The 22,494-nt window shown below is 36.9% G+C and overlaps 1 protein-coding gene across 12 annotated transcripts in view; it reads left to right on the forward strand.

The window, feature by feature from the left end:
* The window catches only part of MAP2K5 (mitogen-activated protein kinase kinase 5), a 228,882-nt gene that overhangs the window by 17,580 nt on the left and 188,808 nt on the right, over positions 1–22,494 (forward strand). For all 12 annotated transcript variants that reach the window (XR_012494694.2, XR_002136832.3, XR_016020872.1 and 9 more), the window contains exons 3-6: positions 1,191–1,258; positions 16,185–16,254; positions 19,915–19,955; positions 20,934–21,001. Coding sequence is in view for 9 of the 12 variants with exons in the window: in XM_074327515.2 (XP_074183616.1) it covers positions 1,191–1,258; positions 16,185–16,254; positions 19,915–19,955; positions 20,934–21,001 (247 nt within the window). In the remaining 3 variants the exon portion in view is untranslated. The remainder of the gene's footprint in view (positions 1–1,190; positions 1,259–16,184; positions 16,255–19,914; positions 19,956–20,933; positions 21,002–22,494) is intronic.

Here is a 22,494-nt window from a genome sequence, read left to right on the forward strand (position 1 = left end):
TCCAAGAGTGACCAAAAAAGGAAATAACACCACTGATTGTTTCATAAGCACACCAGAGCTGAGACATCCAAAGGAGAGAGCCCGCCCCTTCCAGGTGGCCCCTGGCAGTTTGTGTACTTCCTCCAACACTATTGCTCAAAGTATTCGGGGCATTTTTCTTTCAACTAAATTTAGAGTCTACCACGTAGACTGTTTTCCTGCTGCCAGATCTTTATGTTTAGAAAGATGAAGTAGCTAACTGAATATTTAGAAATAGCCAAACGTCCTTCTGGGTTCTGCCTGGCAGGTCCTGTAGGTGAATGATCAGGCAGACAATTCCATTTTGGGTTAAAAATGACATGACATTTTCACGTGATCTATTTTCAGGTTCTTAAATCAGTTTGTGAAGAGAGATTTCACAACTATTTTGAATAACAGAAGCATAGTTGAAATAAGTACATTGTTACTGGGTGTGGCGACTTTGATGATACACTTATTCAAATGTATACATTCTGGTTATGTACTTTTTGAAGCCTTATTGTTCTCTAGTTTTAAGACGATTATTTCAGAATAGCATGAATCTCCATTTGCAGCTTACTATAGTTAGAGTTCCCAAAACAAATTGAAATTTTTCAGAAGAGAGAGAGAGAACTACACTAGGTAGGATGGGATATGGGGAGAATTGTTAGAGTTGCTTTGCAAGTTAATCTTACTCTAGGCTCCCAATTTTTCTGTAAAAATGGAATAGTAATAATAATAAAGTCACACCACCCACATCATCGGATCATTGTTTTTAAGCAGTTTTTAAGGAGGTACTGGATATGAAGCACAGATCATGGTGTCCAGTAAATGTTAGCCATTTTTATCATGCTATTGTGACATGACGGGTAGCCTGGAAGAGAGAAAGAATGGAGAAATAGAAGGAGAGGGTGCTTATCCTTACTTTAACATAGATACATGTCATGAACAATATTTAAATTTTCAGCTGTCCCTAAAATTTTTAGTTATTTATTGAAATTCTGTTTGTATTCTGAACAACAACAACAACAAAAACAATACAACAAACCTCAACAGCCCCTAAAACGGTGTTGAGGATTTGGATATCAAATGGTATAATAAAAAAAACCAATTGTATTATTCCCAACTGATGTGGGTTTTGTACAGTAAAGAACACAAATCTTATCACTTGCATTATGTTGCTTTTTAAACAGATGAGGATGAAGACGGTGATCGAATTACAGTGAGAAGTGATGAAGAAATGAAGGCAATGCTGTCATATGTAAGTATATTACAAGTGAGGACTAGTTTTAAATGTGACTGTAGTCGAGGATGCTGTTTCTTGGCATAGTGAAGATATAAAAGTAAATCACAGTCACCATAACATTTTTCTATATAGTATAGAAGGCTTTCAAAGATTTCCTTACATGAAAGTTAAGGGCATTCTTTTCAAAAGACACTTACTAATCATATCATGAACATTAAGAATAATGCATCTTAATGACTTTTGCATTAGGTATGGTGCAGACTAAATGGACTATCAATTTCCTGTATTTTTTATGCAGTACTTAAAGTAACGGCTCATTAAAAATGAACCCCTGGGCTCTAAAAAATTTTTCAAAATCTACTTTCAGCTAAAGCTCTCTTTCACCCTTCAAAACAGACTATAGTTATAATGTAACTGCAGGCTTAATCGGGATACACCATTTAAAGATGTATTCTCAGTTATTTTACGCACTAACCAACCCCTTGCCCCCATCCCAAGATGAACTACAGGGTTACTTACTGAATCAAAGTGATTTGAGTATCTCCGGAAAGGACTTTTCTTTTGTGTTTCCAATTTCAGTGGAAATTTGCATTAACATTTGTCTCAGGACTGATGTAGATAAAAAAGAGAAAAGAGTACATTTCTAAAAATTTAGTACTAAGCTTGAAAAAGTCAACTATGATGAAGAGACAAAGATAGCTTCCCTGAGCCCCGATTTGCGCTTTCTTCTTACCTTGTTTTATTTCCTCTTATTTGTTTTTTATTTCATCGGGGTTTGTTGTCTGTTTATAAAACCTTCTCTCCTGGCCTGTTGGAGAGAGCATTGGACTGGAAGTGAGGAGACCACTGCTCTCCCCTGGCTTCCTGGCCTTAGGCAAATCACTTAACCTTTCTGTGCTGGAGTTGCCTCATCTGTCAATTGTGGATAATAATACTTGTCCTTTCTACTGCCCAGGGTCATTGTGATGATCAAATGAGCGAACAGACAGGAGAGCCCTTTGAAAACTTAAAAGTTCTATACAAATGCAAAGTTGTATTATAGTGGAAATGTTGGATTCAGGGTCCTTGCTTTTCATGAGACTCTAATTTTAGCCAACAGTTAGGGTGTAGGTTTTTGATAGACCTCAACTTCAACCCAGGATATTGTTTCATTGTAATGAAAACTGTAAAATATCTGTATGGGTTTCCGCCAATAGTTTTAATTTAGGGTAGGAGGAAAGAGAACAAGAAGGATGGCATGATTAACAGAGCGTTGCATTCAGAGCTGCACAGAGTAGGAAAAGTCAATTTCCCATTGACTTCCCATTAACTTATTTGAGAGTCTTTGTGCACTGAGAATTTAGAGCAGGGCTCATCAGCACCTTGAAAGGCAGACTAGGCTGGTCTGCTGGAAGGTCTAGCACTAGAATTGATAGATTGGCTAACTCTCCTGAGAATGTGACACGCTTATTTTTAGAAAACACACACAGAGATTGGTTCTAAGTATTTTCACACATATCCATTGCAGAGAGTACATTACTGACATCAGTGTACTTTCATTATGTCTGTGACACAACCACACACAAAGGTGTGTTTTCAAAAATGTACTTTTGGGAAGATCGGACAAATTGTGCCTTTTAAGAATGTTACTGGATGTGATCGTAATAATAATAATCATTCTATTTTTTAAGTTGCTACTCTATATAGTAGATGCTTATAATATTTAATTCCCTTTTATTTTAGTAATCCCTCTATGAGGTAGATATTGTCGTTGCTAATTTTTAGATGAGGAAGCTGTGGTTAAGAGACAGGCCCAGGGTCTTAGAGCTGGTATGAATGTAAATATGGAATTTAAGTTCAGTTTCTCCTTGTGCCAGCGCCCATGCTCCTTTAGTGTTTTACACTGTTTCTCTCCTATCCACCTCCTTGCACATTATATTGAGATCTTCCTGTGTCATCACCACTATTAAATTTTGAATGATTTGTGTTTATATAATACCCTAGTTGAGATATCTGTAGCATATATTCCTTATGATTTGTGCTTATTTTCTCAAATGTAGTGTTTATTTTTGTGTTATAGGAAAATATTAGAGTTACGTAATCGTCTTTAAACTTAAAAGTTCCTGACATTTCTTGAGAGACACTTTTTAGTCTGAAATCATGTAGCTCATTGATCCCTAAATATGTGGATTTCTTAAACTAATCAATTTTCCATTTTTAGATTGGAGGACAGACACAGGCGTGATAACATTTTAATTTTGCCAAATAAAAAATTAATACATAAACTAATAAAATTATCTATTAACCATTATTTTATTAATAAAGAAAATAGTGGGAGTCATTTAAAGAATAAAATATTGGGCAGTACAAAATCTCAAAAGTAAAGATGACCATTAAAGTGAGTAAATTTAATTTTAATGTAAAAACTCACTACATTATGCTCATTTTTAGTAATTTGCTATGGATGTTGAAAACTTTTTTTATGATGGCAGTGGTCCGTGCACTGTGGTCAGGCTGATTGGGTCCAGATTTTCTCATTAATTCACTGAACAAATATTTAGAGATGGGAGCCTGAGGCCCCCAAGGAATTTTAACTTCAGGTAGAGCTCCCTTTTTCTGATTCTGAGTGCTTGAGCAAAATATTTAAAAATGAAAATATCCCTGTGAGAGGTAAGTCTTAAGTTATTTAAAACATAAATGTATTTCCATTTCCTCTTATTTGTTGCAGTAGCCCCTACCATTGCACACCCTTTGTTTATGTAGAGTCAGGTTCTGAATAAACATTTAAAAAGTAGAGAGTACAGGAGTCTCTTTAAAAGCACAAACAAGATTGGTTGGCTGTCATTTTGAGCTGTCTGGGTTCTCATGGTTGAAATTCCTTTGTGTTCCAGTTTTTCCATGAAGAGAACCCTTTGAACCTAATTTCATAATAGATTTTGGTTGATACTCCTTAGTTGCCAACCTGCTATCAAAAGTCTTCATTGTGTTTTTTTATTTTTTAGGCTCAGTTTAGCTCTGAAAATTTTTGATTCCTGGGTTTAGGTGCTGACATAGGAAGATACTGACAGATGACTGACCACATATTTACTTTAAGAAACAGCTTAGTTTTTTCATGTGGAATTCAATAAACTTGCAGTCACCATAGTATTTCTTTTAAAACCATATAGAGAAAGCAAAACTAGAGAGACTTTTAGCATAAATTCTTTATATTTTTCCATTGATTACAAAGGTTAAATGAATAAACAGCCTGGATTTCTGCATAAAGTTATAACAAATTTTGCAATGTCTAAATTGTAACTTGCAGAATTACTTTTTTTCCTTTAATCACTTGGTTGCAAGCATTTTCTGGCTTTGGGCCAACAGAAGCATAAGTTTTTATCAGTAATTTAAATAGATTTTTGTATTAGACCTGAAAATGTTGCCTTTTTAATTGAAAACTTATCAATTATTTAAATTGCTAGCAGCCTTAGGCTGTTAATTTTATGTGTGCCATAATAATGGCATACAGTGGTTTTTGATACATGTGACACATGGAATATCACATTGTGGTAAGGATTTGTCATGACAATAGGTTGTTGTGTGCTGTTAAATAATAACCAACATATTAAACCAAAGTCTGTTCTCACACATTAGTACCATTTTATGTAAGTTATTTAGAAGTTGTATTCTTTTCTTCATTAGATATATTTTTAAGAGATAATGAGAAGAAAACAAAGCTATAATAAATTGTTTTTTAAGAAATGTAAAGTAATTTGGTCTCCAAGGAGATATTTAATGTATTGAGAGAATTCAGCAGCCAAGTGTTATTACAGCACCATTGTGTAGCTCTCTGCGTTTTGTTATGAGTTTGTGTTAATCAACAATCTGTTTTTATAGCATAGTTTCTTGTAAGTTATGTTGTTAGAATATTCCACTTCTGGGATCATGGCTTTTTCTCTGACACTACTGTATCTTTTTAATTCCTCTATAAAGTATTTTTTTAATTAGAATTTGAAATGCTTTATTAGAAAAAAAATACAACCAACCTACATATTCTGAAAACTAAATACCTGATCATTGCTAAGTATTTAAAGGACCCTGTTAAATATTCTCTTAATGTAGTTTAAATCTTTTTGCTTTGTTTTCCCTCTCATTTTCTAGAAAGACTGAAGACAATGTGTTGCTTTTCTCCTTCCATCTTTTTGTATTTGTTTTCTGGTAGTTCTGGCTTCATTTCCTTAAACAGCATCAAACAGCAATGCTGGGTCTTGTTTATTGATTCATTATAAGCTTCATCTGTCATTGAGACCCAGTTATAGGAGGGGGTTATTTTAATTTAACCTCTGCTTTTGGCTGGCCTTTCATTAAGAAACTCAGCAGTACATCTTGCTTTTGTAAGTGGATTCATATTTGTTTCTGCTAAATCCTGTGTCTGATAAAAGATTTATTACACCTGGCTCTCTCAATACTGAGGTGCTTGTATGAGTACCGCACAGCAGTAATAAGAAGAATTTTTTTCATATTGTCCTTTCTCTCTCTTTATACCATTTTTTCCCACTTGCCAGAAAAGTATGGCATGAATCGAACTGTGACTCTTCCTGTTGTGTCTGAGCCCTTGTGTTTTTGTAGAGTGTAAGTAATTCCTTTGGTATACTTGACCATAGTGGACCTTGTTAGACATGGATACCGTGAGGAAAAATACCTTTTGACCTCTAGCACCTTCTAAATTGGAATATGGTTAGCTTTATCCTGGAATGCATAACTTAGAGAGGGCCTCTAAAATCATAGTTACTGAAGTGGAGTTGGAAGGGAGTCTTAGAGGTCCTATCCAACGGTTTCATTTTGCAGAGAAGGAAACTGAGGCCCGATGAAACCAGATTCAATTGGAGGTCATTGCTAATGAGTGGGAAGGCCTGACACAGACCCAGGTCTTTGACTCTCTGTCCCTTCACTCCTGGTGGTTTTAAGTGATGTTTTTGTTTTGGCATCTGTTGAGGTAATGTTAAAATCATTGAATATAAAAAAAAAAATACTCTGTGGGCTTTTGAAGTTTTAAAGATTTTTGTCCTTAGCTGTAAAGCTGAGTTTTACCACAAAATTTCTTGCCCAGTTAGGAGTTGAACATTTAACAGCCTCAGGGCCTTTGCTGTTAGGAAGTTTCCTTCAGAGAGCAAAGAGATTGAAAGTTCATTTTCCACATGGTGCTTTTAAATATTCTCCATATTAATAAGTCCTACTTGGAACATACTTTGTGGAAAATCAGCTCAGTTGAAATCAGCTCAGTCTTCAATGAGCGGTTAGTCTCCTAATTCAATTCAATTCATCCAAACAACTGATAATACAGTATATTCTCCTGTCAGGGTGGAGAAATGGTAAAAAGAGTGAGAAACTGAATGAAATAAATTGTTTTGGAAATTATTCCATTTTTTTACTCAAATGGTAACATGCTCTAAGCTGTAAATAAAGTTTTTCTTTTCTCATTCTAGTCAATGAATAAAGCATTTTGTTCAGAGGCAGATTATTTTAACTACCTTGTCTATTTTGTCTGGGACATTTGGATGACCTTGAAATAGTGATAAAAACGTATTAGTCCTTTATTTGGCCCCTGTTGTGAACTATCTTGGGGCACCTTTGTTGGCAAGGAGCAGAAGCATACTCAAATTTACATGACAACAAGGGGCTTGTTATGTGGCTCATGGTAGCAGAAGAAAAAGTGAGCACAGCAGGCCTCAGCCAGGGTGGCATCAGGGCAGGGCACGCTGGGGGCCATTGGCACAGAGGCTTTCGCCCACCTGTATTTTCTCATGAATGTGGCTGTGTTCCCAGTTCAGCTCCATCTCTGTGGAGGGCTCAATGTAGCCTGTAGTTTGGCTCTTCTTGGGTCCTGTGTCATGACAGCTAGGACGAGGGGGCAGAACCATGTTGTACATCAGTGAGCCCTTTGGGAGCTACGTCTGGGAGCTTCTCTTCAAAGGAAACGATGGACCGCTGGCCGTGAGTGGCATTGCCGTTAGGCCCTTGTTGGCAGCTCCAAATGAACCTCTGTGCTGTAAGGGCCAGTTTCACTGGAAACAACGGAGTAGTTTCTACACATACCTGAAAGGTGAATATGTTTGCTACTATAAAGTTAGAGGAATTCAGTAAGTTATCAACCAAAAAGGTGTAAATCAAGGTAATTGAAAATTTCAAAATAAGGTGTTTCTCTCTAAATATATGTTTTTTTATTATATATGTGTTCCTTATTTCCCACTGCCATTTATTTATTTATTATTAAAGTATAGTCAACATACAATATTATTGTTGGTTTCAGGTGTACAACATAGTCGTTCGACATCTATACACCGCATGATGCTATCATCACCACCATAAGTCTAGTAACTATCTGTCAACATACAGAGTTACGACATTATTGACTATATTCCTTGTGTTGTACATTACATTCCTATGACATATATTTTATAACTGGAGGTTTATACCTCTTAAACCCCTTCACCTTTTTTCTAATTCCAACACCCACTCCCTTCTGGCAGTCATCAGGTTGTTCTCTGTATCTGTGAGTCTGTTTCAGTTTTGTTTTGTTTTTTCATTCTGTTTTTTTTAGATTCCACATATAAATGAAACCATACGGTATTTGTCTTTCTCTGTCTGACTTAATTTCATTTAGCATAATACCCTCTAAGTCTCTCCATGTTGTCGCAAGATTTCATTCTTTTTTATGGCTGAGTAATATTCGTGTGTGTGTGTGTATGTGTGTGTGTGCGTGTATGTGTGTGTGACATTTATTCATCCATCTATCAATGGACACCTAAGTTGCTTCCATATCTTGGCTATTGTAAATAATGCTGCAGTGACCATAGTGGTATATATATCTTTCAAGTTCGTGGTTTTGTTTTTTTTGGATAAATATCCAGAAGTGGCATTGCTAGGTCATATGGTAGCTCTATTTTTAATTTTTTGAAGAACCTCCATCCTGTTTTCCATAGTGGCTGCATCAATTTACAATCCCACAAACAGCACACAAGTGTTCCTTTTCTCCACATCCGTGCCAACACTTGTTTTATTTATTTATTTTTTAATAGCGTTTGAGCAGTAGGCCAGATCTCTTATCAAAGTACTATCGGGACTGGCTAAATAAAGCGGTCTATTTGTAAGGTAATGTCCCGTTTGGCCTGCTGTCTGCATGGGCTGATGGGCCTGTTTTATTTAAGTGGCAGGTTCCCTGAAGCTGCTATTTAAACTTCTCCTACTTTAGAAGTAATACCATCGCGGCATCCTGGAAATCAGGTGAAAGGTTAGGGTAGTCACTGCCTCAAGCTACTGATAGTGGTGACTGAAAGCTTCAGCTGAGAGGATCCTACAAGTTTTGGACCCATCGGAATACAAATTTAAACTCCTGCCAACGCACATTACCTTATACTTGACCAAGTTGAATTTCCTCTGCTGTTGGTTGCCCAAACCTCTGTTAAGACCATCTGGAGCTCCCTAACTTCCTTTATAGTTTTACTATCCAAAATGAATAGGGTTATCATTCAACTTGGCCAACTTACTGTCTTTTTCACTTCCAAATCATTAATAAACACATCTATCCAATAATATTGGTCTATAAACAGGCCTCAGAGTTGTTCTCTGTTGATCTTTCCCTGGAAAACTTTTCATTAGTGCTTTTGTTTCTCATCATCTGATCAATCTATGACCATATGTGGACTCTTGTTCTAGAGTCATATAAGGAAGGGCACTACACATTGTAGTCACCTCAGGGGAGGGTCAGTGAGGTGAGTGGGCATCGGGGGACCCTGAAGCCAGGTAAGTAAATGTGGCTGTTAATTTGGTATTCAAAGTAGGTTGGCTTCATATGTTACTTTTGACTGCTAGAGCAGTTGTGTTCTTCCTAAGAGGTCTGTGTCACAGAGGGAAACCTTCTTCATGTAAAGTATAGGAAATAATTGAAAGAAGGTATAACGGATGACACATCTGAGTAGTGTTGTAATTGAATTTGTAGTTGTTTGACAGAGTTAAGATTATTGGGTTTTTCACTGGGAAAACTAATAAATTAACTATGGACTGCAAATAGCTGGTTAGTTTATTGATTATTGCTGTAATTACTGACTGAGCTACATATAATGGGGTATGCTTGCAGTATTGACAAAACAGGAATTTGAAAATTTTATCATTAGTAGGAAAAAAACCAAGCATGCTATTCCTTGTAAGTTGAAATACTGCACTAATTATGTTGTCTGTTAGAAGATATGCTAAGGAGAGATTTAGGAAACTGTCCTGTTATAAATGTATAGAAGAAGAAGAAGAAGAAGAAATAAAGGTGGTTTGATATGTAAGACTTGCCACTGAGTAAGTTAGAAGGTACGACTAATGAGAATAGTTACTGTGTCCATATTAGTTGCTATCTGCCTCCTTCCCTGAAACATTTGTGAGGTACAGTGCTAGCCATTGTATGGCAGTAGCTTCTTAGGTTTTGAGGGGCACAGCCCTTTTTGAAAAATCTGAGAAAGTTGTTTATTTTCCCAGAAAATTCACACAGTAAGACAGTTTGCATATAATTTCAGGAACTTCAGGGATCTCCTAAGGCACATAGAGACCCCAGGTTAATACCTCTGCATTAAGAGGTAAATAAAAGATATAGTCCCTCTTCTTGATAAATGTCCAAAAGAGAAACAATGTTTCTTATAATACTCTTTTACCTACTGTTTATAGTACTGAATGTAGTAGTAATTGAAGGAAGGGGAGGGGATACTAACTCAGCCTTGATAAAACCAGTTTTAGTTAAGTTCTACCTCTGTATTTGGTCTAAAAGTTTCAGTGATTTTGTTTAGTGGTTTCTGTGTCACCCTATTGTTACACACATTTTCTTTTATGTATTGTTGTTTGGAACTGGGAGATTCATAGTACTGTGCCCTATTTCAAGATTTTTTTGAAGTACTTTATAAGAAGATTTCCCATATACCACCTCCTTTGATTTTGATCTTGCTGACACCTTTGTGAAGTGAACAGGGCAAGGCAGGTTTTTACAGGTGAGGATAGTAAGGCACAAACAAATTGCATGTCTTTCTCAAAGTCGCACAGCTAGTAAATGTAGAACCAGGACCTGAGATCACGCACTCACTGATTTGTTCACTTATTCATACGGCCAGTTTTTCATACACTAAGTATTTATGGGATAGCACCTAGCTGGCCAAGTGCCGTGCCAGGTGGTAGATGTGCGGTGAACGTAACAGTTCATTCCCTCAAGGACCTCATGGTCTAGGCAGGGAGAGTAACAAAAAACGGAAGTGTTCAGTGTGGAAGAAGAAAAACTGCTAATTACCAGGCACAGTGATAAATGCTATAATGGGCTTAAGTGTGAGGGCTCTGTGAGCACAGAGGATCACCCGACCCCGCTCTGGGGACAGAGGAGGCTTCCCGAAGAGGGTGGTGTCGAGGTGGAGCAAGCTAGGGGAAAGCGTGTTTGGGGCAGAGAGGAGCGGATTGTAAAGGCTCAGGTAGAAAGATGCCTGGTGTATTCAGGAGGAGCTACCTGGGAGTCAGCGTGCTGTGGCGGGGGTGGGGACAGAGGGCGGGCGAGGGTGTCAGATGAGGTCCAGAGGGAAGGTGGGCTAGATCCTGGAGGGCCCTAGCTTGAGTGACTTGAGAAGTGGGGAAGATGCAGAAGAGTTAATAAGACTGGTGATTGATGGAGCGTGGAGAAAAAGGAAAGAGAGATGCTCTGCATTACTTCCAGATACCTGGTTTGGGGAACTAGGGCATGGTGATGTCACTCACTGAGATAGTGAACCCAGGTGGCAGAAGAGTCTAGGGCATGAGGGAGGGGTGGGAGAGGTAGGGACCTGTTGAATTTGAGGAGCCTGTGGACAACCAGTTGGGTATGTTCCAAATCTTAGGAGAGAAATCTGGGCTGGAAATAAAGATTTGTGATTCATCAGCTCCTAATTAGTCTCAGTGACTCCTCTGGTAATTGAAACCTTTGAAGTGGCTGAAGTTAACCCAAGGAGAGTATAAAATAAGAAGAGAGGTTGATGAAAAACCATGGGGGAACTCCGTCATTTAAAGGAGGGGTGGGGAAAGGACCACTTCCAGGAGGAACTGCGCAGAGTGGTTAGAGAGGTAGGAGGAAAACCAGAGGGGGTCACTAGAGAAAAAGGGAGAGGTCACTGTCAGCGCAGGAATCTTTGCCTGCACCCTGCTGCCTTGTGCCTCCCTGGGCTCTGAACGATCAGGTGACGAGGCCGAACCCACACACGGTGTGAATGAGGAAGCCAACCTCCACCAGTTCAGCAGTCTACCCAGTAGCCCGGTTTATGTAGTTAAATGTTTGGGCTATGAGGAAGATGAAATAACTTACCTTTTGACTCTTAAATAATAAACATACATTTTATCTTCTAAGTGCATGGACTGGAATGAAAGAAGTATTTTTCTTGATTTACTGATAAACTGTTTGCTTCCTGTGAAATAGGGGTGATGGTACTTACAGAATAGGATAGGGTTGTAAGAAATTAAATGAATAAACATAAATACATAGTACTGAGCCTAACACACAGTAGGTATTCAATGAGTGATAGACGTATCTGTGCGTTGCTTTGTATCTCGCTTTCTTTGTCTCTGTCTCTCCCCTCTCTTTCTATTTAATAGAGAACTTGTGCTGTGTAAAATTAAACTGTGCTGTTTTGGAACTCAAGTTTTTCATATGGCAGATTTCCATGAAGAAAAAAATGTAATTATTGATTGAATTGTGCTGTTAGAATTAGAATTAGCTTCATAACAAATAGGACACTGTGTGATAAACTTGCAAACAAAACAAAGCCAAAAATTGTACTTGCAATCCCCTTGTTGAATCTGGCCCTCTGTTTCAAATTAATTAGATCTTTGGATAACTATGCTAAACTTTGTCACATCCTTATTAAAATTGTTTAAGGATTTTGAAGAACATCTCAGAGGGACCCTTAAACTAATCTGAGTCTGGTACTGGAGATTCCATTAGCAATCACAAAACTGATTAATCTTTTACTCAGTTAGCTTATTGATTATTGCTGCAATTACTGCATGTAACTGATTCTGCAAGGGAGACCAGCAGAGAATACATTTTATAACTGCTGCTGATGTGTTCAGTTTGAGTGCAACATTTTGTACTTTTTACACATAACTATTTTGGTATTTTTAAATGCTGGGACACTTCTACTGAAAAAGTGCGATGCTTAATATTATTTCAATATTAGAAGATTCACTTTTTAATTTTTCAGCTACTAATGCATTACAGTTTACAAAATACCTTCACTAATTCTATTGCTGCAGTTTAATTTTGAGCCTCACATTAACCCTGTGTAGTTTACCCTCATTTGGAGGAAACTAAGGTTCAGTGAGGTCGAATGATTGCCTGGACACTACACAAATTAGTAAGTGGCAGAATCAGGATTGAACCCCATTTCAATCAATACGTATTTATCTGACACCTACTATGTGCAGGGCTTTTGTGGTAGGGATGATGAAAGCCAGGATAGGATCATAGAGATTAAGCTCAGGAAGTTATTTGGATAACTTCAAATGATGGCATCATTAATGTTACAGTAGTTACTTTGTTACTTTTCTGTCCAAACTGTGTTAAGTATTTTGGTATACAGGATTTGGGCTTTTGTTTATTTGTTTGGTTGTTTATTTTTTTATTTTGTTTTTGTCTAGTAGAAGTCTTTGTCATTGTTTATTTTATCATGATTTGGAACAAAATTGGAAAGAATCCTTTAAACGGAGAATATATAACAACACTTAGATGAAGATCTGAAAACAACTTGCTTTGCAGCTTAAGTGCTATCTTACATTTTCTCATGTGAGTCTCTCATTAATCATATGGGTAGATACCCTCTTCATTTCACAGATGAGTAAACTGAGGTGCAGTGGTTCCTCACTGAGGTCCTGTGCTAGGAAATGCCCAGTACTGAGACTCCTGGGTTTGAGGCCTTGAATCCTCCCAGTGCCTCGTTCCTCTCACTCTGCAGCATCGGTCTTATGGCCATTCAGGACTGCTCTGTGCCAGAAGAGATATGCATGTCCCTGTGTCTTATTCTTGTCCCTTAGGGGATGCCATGTAAGCAGTGGCCTAAGCTCCTAGGCCTGTGCCTAGTGGTGGCCCCCTGGCCCTCACCTGGCCTGTTCCTCAGAGGTCAGTTGCCTGGAGTGGGCCCGCACTAGGGGTTTAATTACCGCCCTTTATAGTTTATCCTTGATGCTGAATTACTTTGCTGTGTGGAACACAGATTCCCTGTTAATATAAACATAGATTAAACCCAGTATTTCAGGAGAAAATGTTCCCTGGGTTTAGAAGAATTGTAGAAAACAAAAGCCAAATCCTGACTACTTGCTTTCGAAAAACTGGCAAGTGGCATACTTAATATCATTACTATTGTGGCTGTGTTAATCGTGGTACAAACAGATACTATAGATTGCTACAAATTTTTTACAATGATTATAAAAGTATATATAGTTTACCAGTTGACTTGGCACAGATCTGAAATGAAAGGGAAACCATTTTTTTATTTTATTTTGTGAGGTAAATAAATAAAGTTGGAAAACAGGTCAATTTCATGCATGTAAGGTTTTATAGTAGGAAAAAATGCATTGCACCTGTTCTGACCCTTTACATTTGAGGTTATTTGTTTTTGAACTTCACCCCAAGCACCAGTTTCAGACAACTCTATAATTAATTTGTTAGATAAAGCATAAGGATATTTTATTTGTTTTGATTTCTACGACTGTGAAATAGTAATTGAAATTACTAACCTATTGTACACAGTGGTTAATTAAAGAAAAGCATTAACTATAGGAGAACGCCACCACTGCTGTTGTCTTGTATCAGTGTAAAAAGGCAGTAATTTTTTTGACAGCCACTGATTGGAAAGTTGCTTGCAGCCTTCCAGAAGCAAGGGGGTACATGCTGTGGATCAATAACCGGCAAATTTCCCATTAAAAAGAATACCTGAGCAATGTTCCAAATAGCCACTGGCATCTTAATTTTCCATGGAAACCTCAAATACTTGTGTGCCGAGGACAGGTCATTTTCGGACAATTTTTCCAGACTACTTGTTAACAGTTATTGCTGTCCCAAAAGGTTGACAGCCTACATGATTGATATTTCATTTACTTGTCATCAGTGTTTGAGTAATGGCGAGCACTAGATTTCTGTGGTTTTAAGGAATATAGTCTCCTGAAAGACATTTGCCTTAGTATGTATTGCAGAGAATGTGTCATACGTGTTGATGCTGTGTGTATATAAGTTGTCATGTACATAGAAGGAGAGGATCGGTTTTCTTTCCAGTGTGAAAGCTCTTGGAGAGCAGGGTACACTTCTGTCAGCCCATAGCTTGCACTTTGTGTTTGGGGCTAGAGCTTCAAACTTGGTAACTTGTGATTCCCAAGATGAGGCAGAATTCTGTAGCTCCCTTTATGTCTAAGGAAAAAGAAAACCTTGATCTCGTAATGATTTTAATATGCATAAAAACAAGAAGATATGTGTCTCTATCTTCTAAATAGAAACTTCTTAAGAATGTCAGCAAGCAATGGTTATCAAGGAAGAATTTCCTGAAAATGTGGTATATAATGTGTTTTAAATACATAAACAGCATAGATTGAAGTGGAGTTCTGCTCTGTGGAGTTCTGCCACTCAAAACACAGAATCAACAGTTTTCATCGTTGGTATTTTGCCACCAAGAACATCACTTTGTTAAGTGAGGGCAATAGAATCCATCTCCAAGTTAGGTGGACATAGACTCATAATTAGCATATTAAGGAAAAAGGGAATCAGACTATATAATACAACCTACTGAATGAATTTGTGTTTCTGAAGAAGTGTGAAAGCTTTTTTACTTAGAGCTTTATTTTTTGTGCCCACCCAGAATTTTAAAGTGAAATTTGATCTATATTAAAACGTTTATAATACTAAAGCATAAAAGATGTGTTTGCTTGAAACTGGGCTGCCTTTTTATCCTATTAATCCTGTCATCTTCGGATGGATCATATCTTATGTGTTCATTCCACAGTCTCTATGATTTAGATTTCCATTATTTCTGCGTTTTCTATGCAAAGAGGAATGATGTTTGCTTGACTAACTGGCATAGATGTGAGGCATCTTCATTGTGCTCTGCCAAATCCAGGGGAAAAGAACTAAAGGCAATTGGAGACATTTCTGCTAAAATGCCTTGTGTTGTTTTTAATACATAACCATTTTCAAAATATTTCTAGAGGTCAAATAATAATCTAAAGTCTTAATCAACAGTTCTACTTTTTTTTTCCCCCCTTCTATGGGTTGTCTCTTCACTTTTTTTTTTTTTTAATTGGGGAAGGGGTACAGGATTTTATTGGGGAACAGTGTGTAGTTCCAGGCCTTTTAGCCAAGTCGTTGTTGTCCTTTCAGTCTTAGTTGTGGGCAGGGCGCAGCTCAGTTCCAGATCCAGTTGCTGTTACTAGTTGCAGGGGGCACAGCCACCATCCCTTGTGGGAGTCGAACCGGCAACCGTGTAGTTGAGAGGACACGCTCCAACCAACTGAGCCATCCAGGAGCTCAGCGGCAGCTCAGCTCAAGGTGCCGTGTTCAATCTTAGTTGCAGGGGGCGCTGCCCACTATCCCTTGCGGGACTCGAGGAATTGAACTGGCAACCTTGTGGTTGAGAGCCCACTGGCCCATGTGGGGATCAAACCAGCAGCCTTCTGAGTTAGGAGCATGGAGCTCTAACCACCTGAGCCACCGGGCCGGCTCCAACAGTTCTACTTTTAAAGATAAATGGCAGTGTGGAGGATAGCACTGTACTGGACTTTCAATCCTGAGTAGTCACTGTCATTTTAATGTGTAAATAGAGAAAAAGTATTCTCGAGGCTGATAATGTATATACCAGCAATTTACAAAAGTACTATGAATTAAACAACTCATAAGTATCTGTACCAGTATGCATACATTACTGAGTAATCTCTTTCTATAATCTCTTTGCAGTATTATTCCACAGTAATGGAACAGCAAGTAAATGGACAGTTAATAGAGCCTCTGCAGATATTTCCAAGAGGTAATGTTGAACAAATTCTAATCAACAATGATTATTTCAGTAAACTGTTTCATCAACAGTTATGTTTTCCAAAGGTTTAAATGCACATAACATGATGTTTAGCTCTTAATTTGAAAAAACAAAAGAAGTATTCATTATCGTGGGGATTGCAGACTATATTATAGTTATGGCAGATAAAATATCTAATTTACTAGAGTAAATTAAACTAACTAGATTGTTTTTGTTTTTGAAGTACATGCTTACATTCGCTTAAAGAACTCTTGGGGGATCCACATGGTTTCTAAATCAAGACAAATGAATGATTTTAATTTCGGATATTTATAAATTGTGGCTCAAGTTGCTGTTGAGAAAGCTTTCAGCTAATACAGAAGCTAAGGTTTACTAAGGGGTTTTAGTAGAGACATTTTCGTAGAATGTTTGGTGCTTGGTTTTTTGGGGTGACATTTTCTAAACAATGGAAAGTCCTCATATATGGGAATGTAATCGTTAAGTCTCCAAAAAATATAATCTGATGAGTATAAGTCTTGGTGAATCATCTGGTCAAATAATTTGCTTTTCCTCTTTTAGGTTTGGCACTACTAGCCTTATGTCAAATATGATTATTCAACTGTGTAGAAACAGTCCCTCAAAATTTGAATAGTGGAAGAAAAAACAGTTTAGTATAAACCATTAAGTCTTTCACTCGTTATACACTGCCCCAGTTGAAATCCATGTTTTCTATCTGATGGAACAGATAAGGAAATTATCTACGTAACTCTTCTAGAAATAATTGAAATAATTCAAATTTAAAGTTACCTTTGTTAACAGATACTGTACAAATAATCATGGTATGGGTTTTCCAATTAAACATTCTAGACTTTCATTACTTGTAACTCTCTGAAGTTTGAATGGCTCAATTAACTAGTAGACTATTATTTGTACTGATAGAGTCTCCAAAGGCACTGGCTCGGCCAGCCCACGAGAAGATCTGGGTTCAAAAGTAATTTAGGCAATGGGATTGGGAGTGCTCAGTACGTTGTAATAATAACTTATTAAAGAGCTAAGCAAATAAAATCGAGCCATTGATAGTGTGTCTGAAACAAGGATTACGATTAATTCTGTTGCACCCGAAAACTGAAAACTAAAACAGAAAAAAAAGAAAAGGAAAAAGAGATGTTGCTATTTCTGTGTATTAGGCCAATAACAAGGATGAAAATTGTTTCTTAATATTTTCAATGACTGGAGAATTTGGTCAAGTGTCAAAATTGTTCCCCAAGGAATATTTATTCACCAGCTAAAAATTTCCATTCGTTGTTTCCCTACTTAATGACATCATAACTCTGTTGTAGCAAATCCTAATGTAGTATCCTGGAAAATTATAGTGCCCATGCTGTGGGCCTTTGTTTTTTTACTTCTTTTCCTCAAAAATCCTTTCAAGTTTTGTTTGTTTTCTTTTGAGAACAGTCCCTGTACCATCACTGTCCATACCATTGTGTTCCCTTCCATGATGATAACAACCATTTTTAGACATCTGCTCTGTTCAGGCACCAATACTGCTTTCAATGCTATCATTTCTAATTCTCCCAGTAGTTTGGCCTAGTTTGCTACTGTTGCTTTCATTGTATAGATGAGAATATCGAGGTTCAGAGAGGTTAAGTAACTTCAGAGTCACACAGCTTGTAAGTGGTTAATACGCCCTTTGTAAGAATTTTGTTTAAATTATAATTTGCTTAAAGTAAAAGGGCATATAAGTTAAAACATTAGTGGACTGTGCATGGGGATAGTTTGGGCGGGTCGGTACGAGTATGGGAAAGAGTGTAATGTAGGAAGAAGATATTTGAAAGGAGAAAATAAATGAAATGTGAGTGTCACATGTAGTTCGAGCACAGAACCTATTAGGCGCCAATAAATTGTTAAATAAAATTCTTCCAAACCAAATTAAAATTTTTTAAACTATGAGACTCAGTCTCCCTAGTATTTTTGCATGTTTTTGTACAATTATTTTTAGTTTTGGTAGTTTTTTGCTTACTTATCTACATCAGATATATGTAAGTGAGACTATGCAAACTTGTACAGTCTACCTAGTTGGTCTACCTAGTTGGTTAGAGGCTCTCAGACCTTAGATTCTGTGGCAGGCCCCATGTTAAAAAGAATCTCTAGACTAAACAAATGAGAAAGACAGGAAAAAACTATTCTCCTCTAACATCAGATGTTCTTCTCATTCCAAGTAGGACAGTTGCCTTAGATGATAACTCCCAGCTCATGGCGAAGTCCTCTCTGTTGTTAAAAGATATGTTAACACGTATGAAAATTTACTGGCTTTATTGTAACTTCTGACTCCAGAATTTTAGGAAATATGTGGTTACTAGGTTTTTTAATACTGTTTAGGTTTTTAATCATAAAGGTTTGAGAAGTCAGTTGAGGAATGATGCAAATGTTAAGGTAAGAGATAAGCGTTGATGCTAGTCTCTAATTTCTTGGTTAGTCACTTTCTTATTAAATGAAGTTTATGAATGTACTGGGTATGTCAGTGGAAATACTCTGAAATGTCTTAGGAAGTATTAAGAGTCCCTCAAGGATCAGGTATCAAGTGTATGTGACTGTTGTTTTGTTCAAAAAGATAATTTCCATTTTGAAGAAAGAAGATTTGGAATCTTGATTTTAATGTATTTTAGGAAAACAAATAAAAACCCTTTATTACGGGTTAGATATATTTTTCTAGGAAAATAACAATAAATTTGAGTATACCTGAAATACACAAAATTAAAGCAACTGATGTGTTTTGTAATTATTACTCACATCTTATTGTTATTAAACAGCTCTATTTCTTGTTGTCAGAAACAGAGGAAAAATACATGTACATCTGAGAGAGGTGCAAAAAAAAATCAAATTCATCCCTCCCCAAACAATCAATCAAAATTGACGGCCCCTTAACATGTAATATGTAGGGCACTGTAGTTTTCAAATGGAAGCAGCATACAACATGGGCAGGAAGCTTTTGTGTTTTTAACATTTGATGAAGAAGCATTTGCTGAATTGGAAAAATACTAACCTCTAACTCACGATGGTGTCAGGAAATTAATATTATTTTCCCTGGCATTGCTTTATCGTTAGACTTAAATATTAGCAGAGGTTAAGATTTGCAAGAAATGTGATAAAATTAGTGATACCTCTGTATTTTAATAAATTTGAATGCTTATTGCTGTGCGAACTAGTACTATTAAAACTTGAATATTCATTCCATTTTAGAATCTCTAACAGTATTTTTGGTGTTAAAAGACCCTTCTCCCACTTTCCCACCCCTCAAAAAACCTAGCTATTTTCAAAGTAGTTTAAGTGATAGCAGGTACACAATGTGATAGAATGAGGAAAGATTGCAGAAATCTGAATTATGAAAGGAATCTAATCATTTTAGCTTATTTAACTTGATTTTTATATGTTTTAAGCAGAAATTGGAATTTATATGAGGTGGTGTCAGAAAGCTCTTTGCATTTATAAATGCTCACTCCTGCAAGTTAAAACCCTGGTTCATAATTCCCACTTTGGGTCTTGGGAGCCACTTTTCAATCATTTCTCTCTGCTAATTTTGGTGTCACCCTCATTTCTTTTTAAACGATTCATTTTGAGCAAATTTGTAAATGGCCCTGATGTGTTCTACAATTTAGTCAATTACTGTTTCAGCCTGCAAGCCTCCTGGGGAACGGAACATACATGGCCTGAAGGTACGAATTTCAATAATTGTTTCAGTAAAGTTAGATGGATTTGTAATGCTGTGTTCCACTTATTGAAATGTCAAATAAAACTGCACTTTCTCAAGCTCTGACAAGCCATCCTTTTTTTTTTTCTTTTTGGCTTTTTTAAAAATGGGAGGTGGAGGGGGATTCATCTGTAGTATTTGCTCAATATGTGTATATATTTGGATACAGGGGTTTTGGTGCTGTGTATTTTATTATTTGGAATTTTTTTGTTTGTTTCTTCAGGATGATCCTGGCTACTGGTCTCCACAAAGATTTATTTGAGTGAAAATACAGACTTCATTTCAGTGATTAATTAAACACATAAGCATATTGCACACAGAATACCGCCCTCTTCTTTTGACATATTTATGCTAGAAACATATATCTATTTAATGTCTTTTCATTGTTCTGTGCATTTTGAATTCTAGATTCCTGCTTAAGGCTTTACATTTGAAAGAAAAGCTGGCTATTACATTAGATTCAAGCATTTTATAATTAATTACTTGGACCTCATTTTTCAGTGAATAAGAAATATTCTATCGTGTTCTGCTTGGTTTTAGAGCTGGAAGGATATGACAACTTGAGGTTTACCACTAATCCCTTAGCGTATTTTTAATGTACTTTTTTGAATATATCATTTTTGTGTATACAACAAAATAGTGAATTAAATTTTTTCTTTAGAATGGAATTCAATTCTAGGCAATGAATTGAAAAATTTCCCTATTTATATCTCATTTTTCTCAGCACTGTTTGTTTAAGTATTTGAATAATGACAGTAATAGTGTTATATAATAAACAGGTTGTATAGTTCTATAACCTATATACTGAATAGACTCCAACCGTGGGTCTAACAACAAGCTAATTAACCTTCATAGTGAAATGAGAAATTTGTGGCAAATTATAGGTTAATTAGAACTGTGTCCTCAGAACACAAGACTGATCAAGATTCTTCTTTATTTTTAGGTGAATACCCGGGCCGGACCCTCTCAACACAGCAGCCCTGCAGCCTCAGATTCACTTCCAAGCAATAGGTGAGAGCAATTGAAGTGCCCAAAGCATGATTATCTACAAAGTTGGGGGTAGGGAAGAAGCATGTGGGACGACACCTCTTTTCTGTTAGACCAAAAAAATGTGTATGTGGTAAGAAGAAATTGGACCACTTAGGTAACCCTAGCTACGTATCGACTGAAGAGAAAGAACCTCATAGCGAAAGATCAAATTCGACATGTTAAGGTATTAATTTTGGTTTGTGGAGTGGTTTTCCTACAGTCTCCAAATTATACAAAAACGTCAGTGCCTTTGATTATTTCAGGCCTTGATAATCTGGTTTGTAGATTGTTGAATGCTAATTTTTTTCTTGCTTGTCCATCTACTGACATCTTGACCAAAAAGAGGCAAAGAAAGAGTAAAGTGGTAAAATTTCAATTGACCAAGCTATGTTGCCTATTTTTGTATCTTTGGTTTCATAAGAGACTGAAGCTATTTAGAAGGAAAATAATTTTCATTAATTCATGCTAATGTTGCCACACACTGGGGCAGGTACTAGAGACTTGAATCTTTTCAAAGTGTTTTTCTGACAGGCTTGAGAACTTACTCCCAAACTCTCAAGGTGCTCAAGTAGAAGGGGCGACTTGCTTAAGCTAATAGAATTCTAGGTCACCTTGATTATACATTCCATTATTAAGCTAGAAAACATCATGTTACTGTACAAGCATACTTCAGGGATGTTGTGGGTTCCATTCCAGACCACCCCAATAAAGCAAGTATCGCAATAAAGAGAGTCATACAAATTTCTTGGTGTCCCAGTGCATATAAAAGTTATGTTTACACTATAGTATAGTCAAGTCTTAAGTGTGCAATAGCATTGTGCCTCACAAAATACATACCTTAGTTAAAAACTATTGCTAAAAAATGCTAACCGTCATCTGAGCCTTCAGCGAGTCATAATCTTTTTGCTGGTGGAAGGTCTTGCCTCCGTGTTGATGGCTGCTGACTGATCAAGGTGGTGCGTGCTAACAGTTGGAGTGGCTGTGACGATTTCTTCAAATAAGACAACAATGAAGTGTGCTGCATCGATTTACTTTTCCTCTCCTGGGTGATTTCTCTGTTGGATAGCTGTTTGATAGCATTTTATTCACAATAGAACTTTCAAAATTTGAATCAATCCTATCAAATCCTGCCACTGCTTTATCATCTGAGTTTGTGTAGTATTCTGCATCCTTTGTTGTCATTTTAACAGTCTTCATATCATCTTCACCAGGAGTAGATTCCGTCTCAAGAAACCACTTGCTTTGCTCATTCATAAGAAGCAACTCCTCATCCATTAACGTTTTTTTCATGAGATTATAGCAATTCGGTCACATCTTCAGGCTCCACTTCTAATGCTAGTTCGCTTGCTATTGCCACCACATCTGCAGTTACTTCCTCCACTGAACCCCTAAAAGTCACCCATGAGGGTTGATTTCACCTTCTTCCAAATTCCTGTTAATGTTGATATTTGACCTCTTCCCATGAATCATGAATG

Source organism: Rhinolophus sinicus, chromosome 3, assembly GCF_057876585.1.
Source record: "Rhinolophus sinicus isolate RSI-liver-muscle chromosome 3, RSI-T2T, whole genome shotgun sequence".
In the NCBI taxonomy this organism is placed as follows: Eukaryota; Metazoa; Chordata; class Mammalia; order Chiroptera; family Rhinolophidae; genus Rhinolophus; species Rhinolophus sinicus.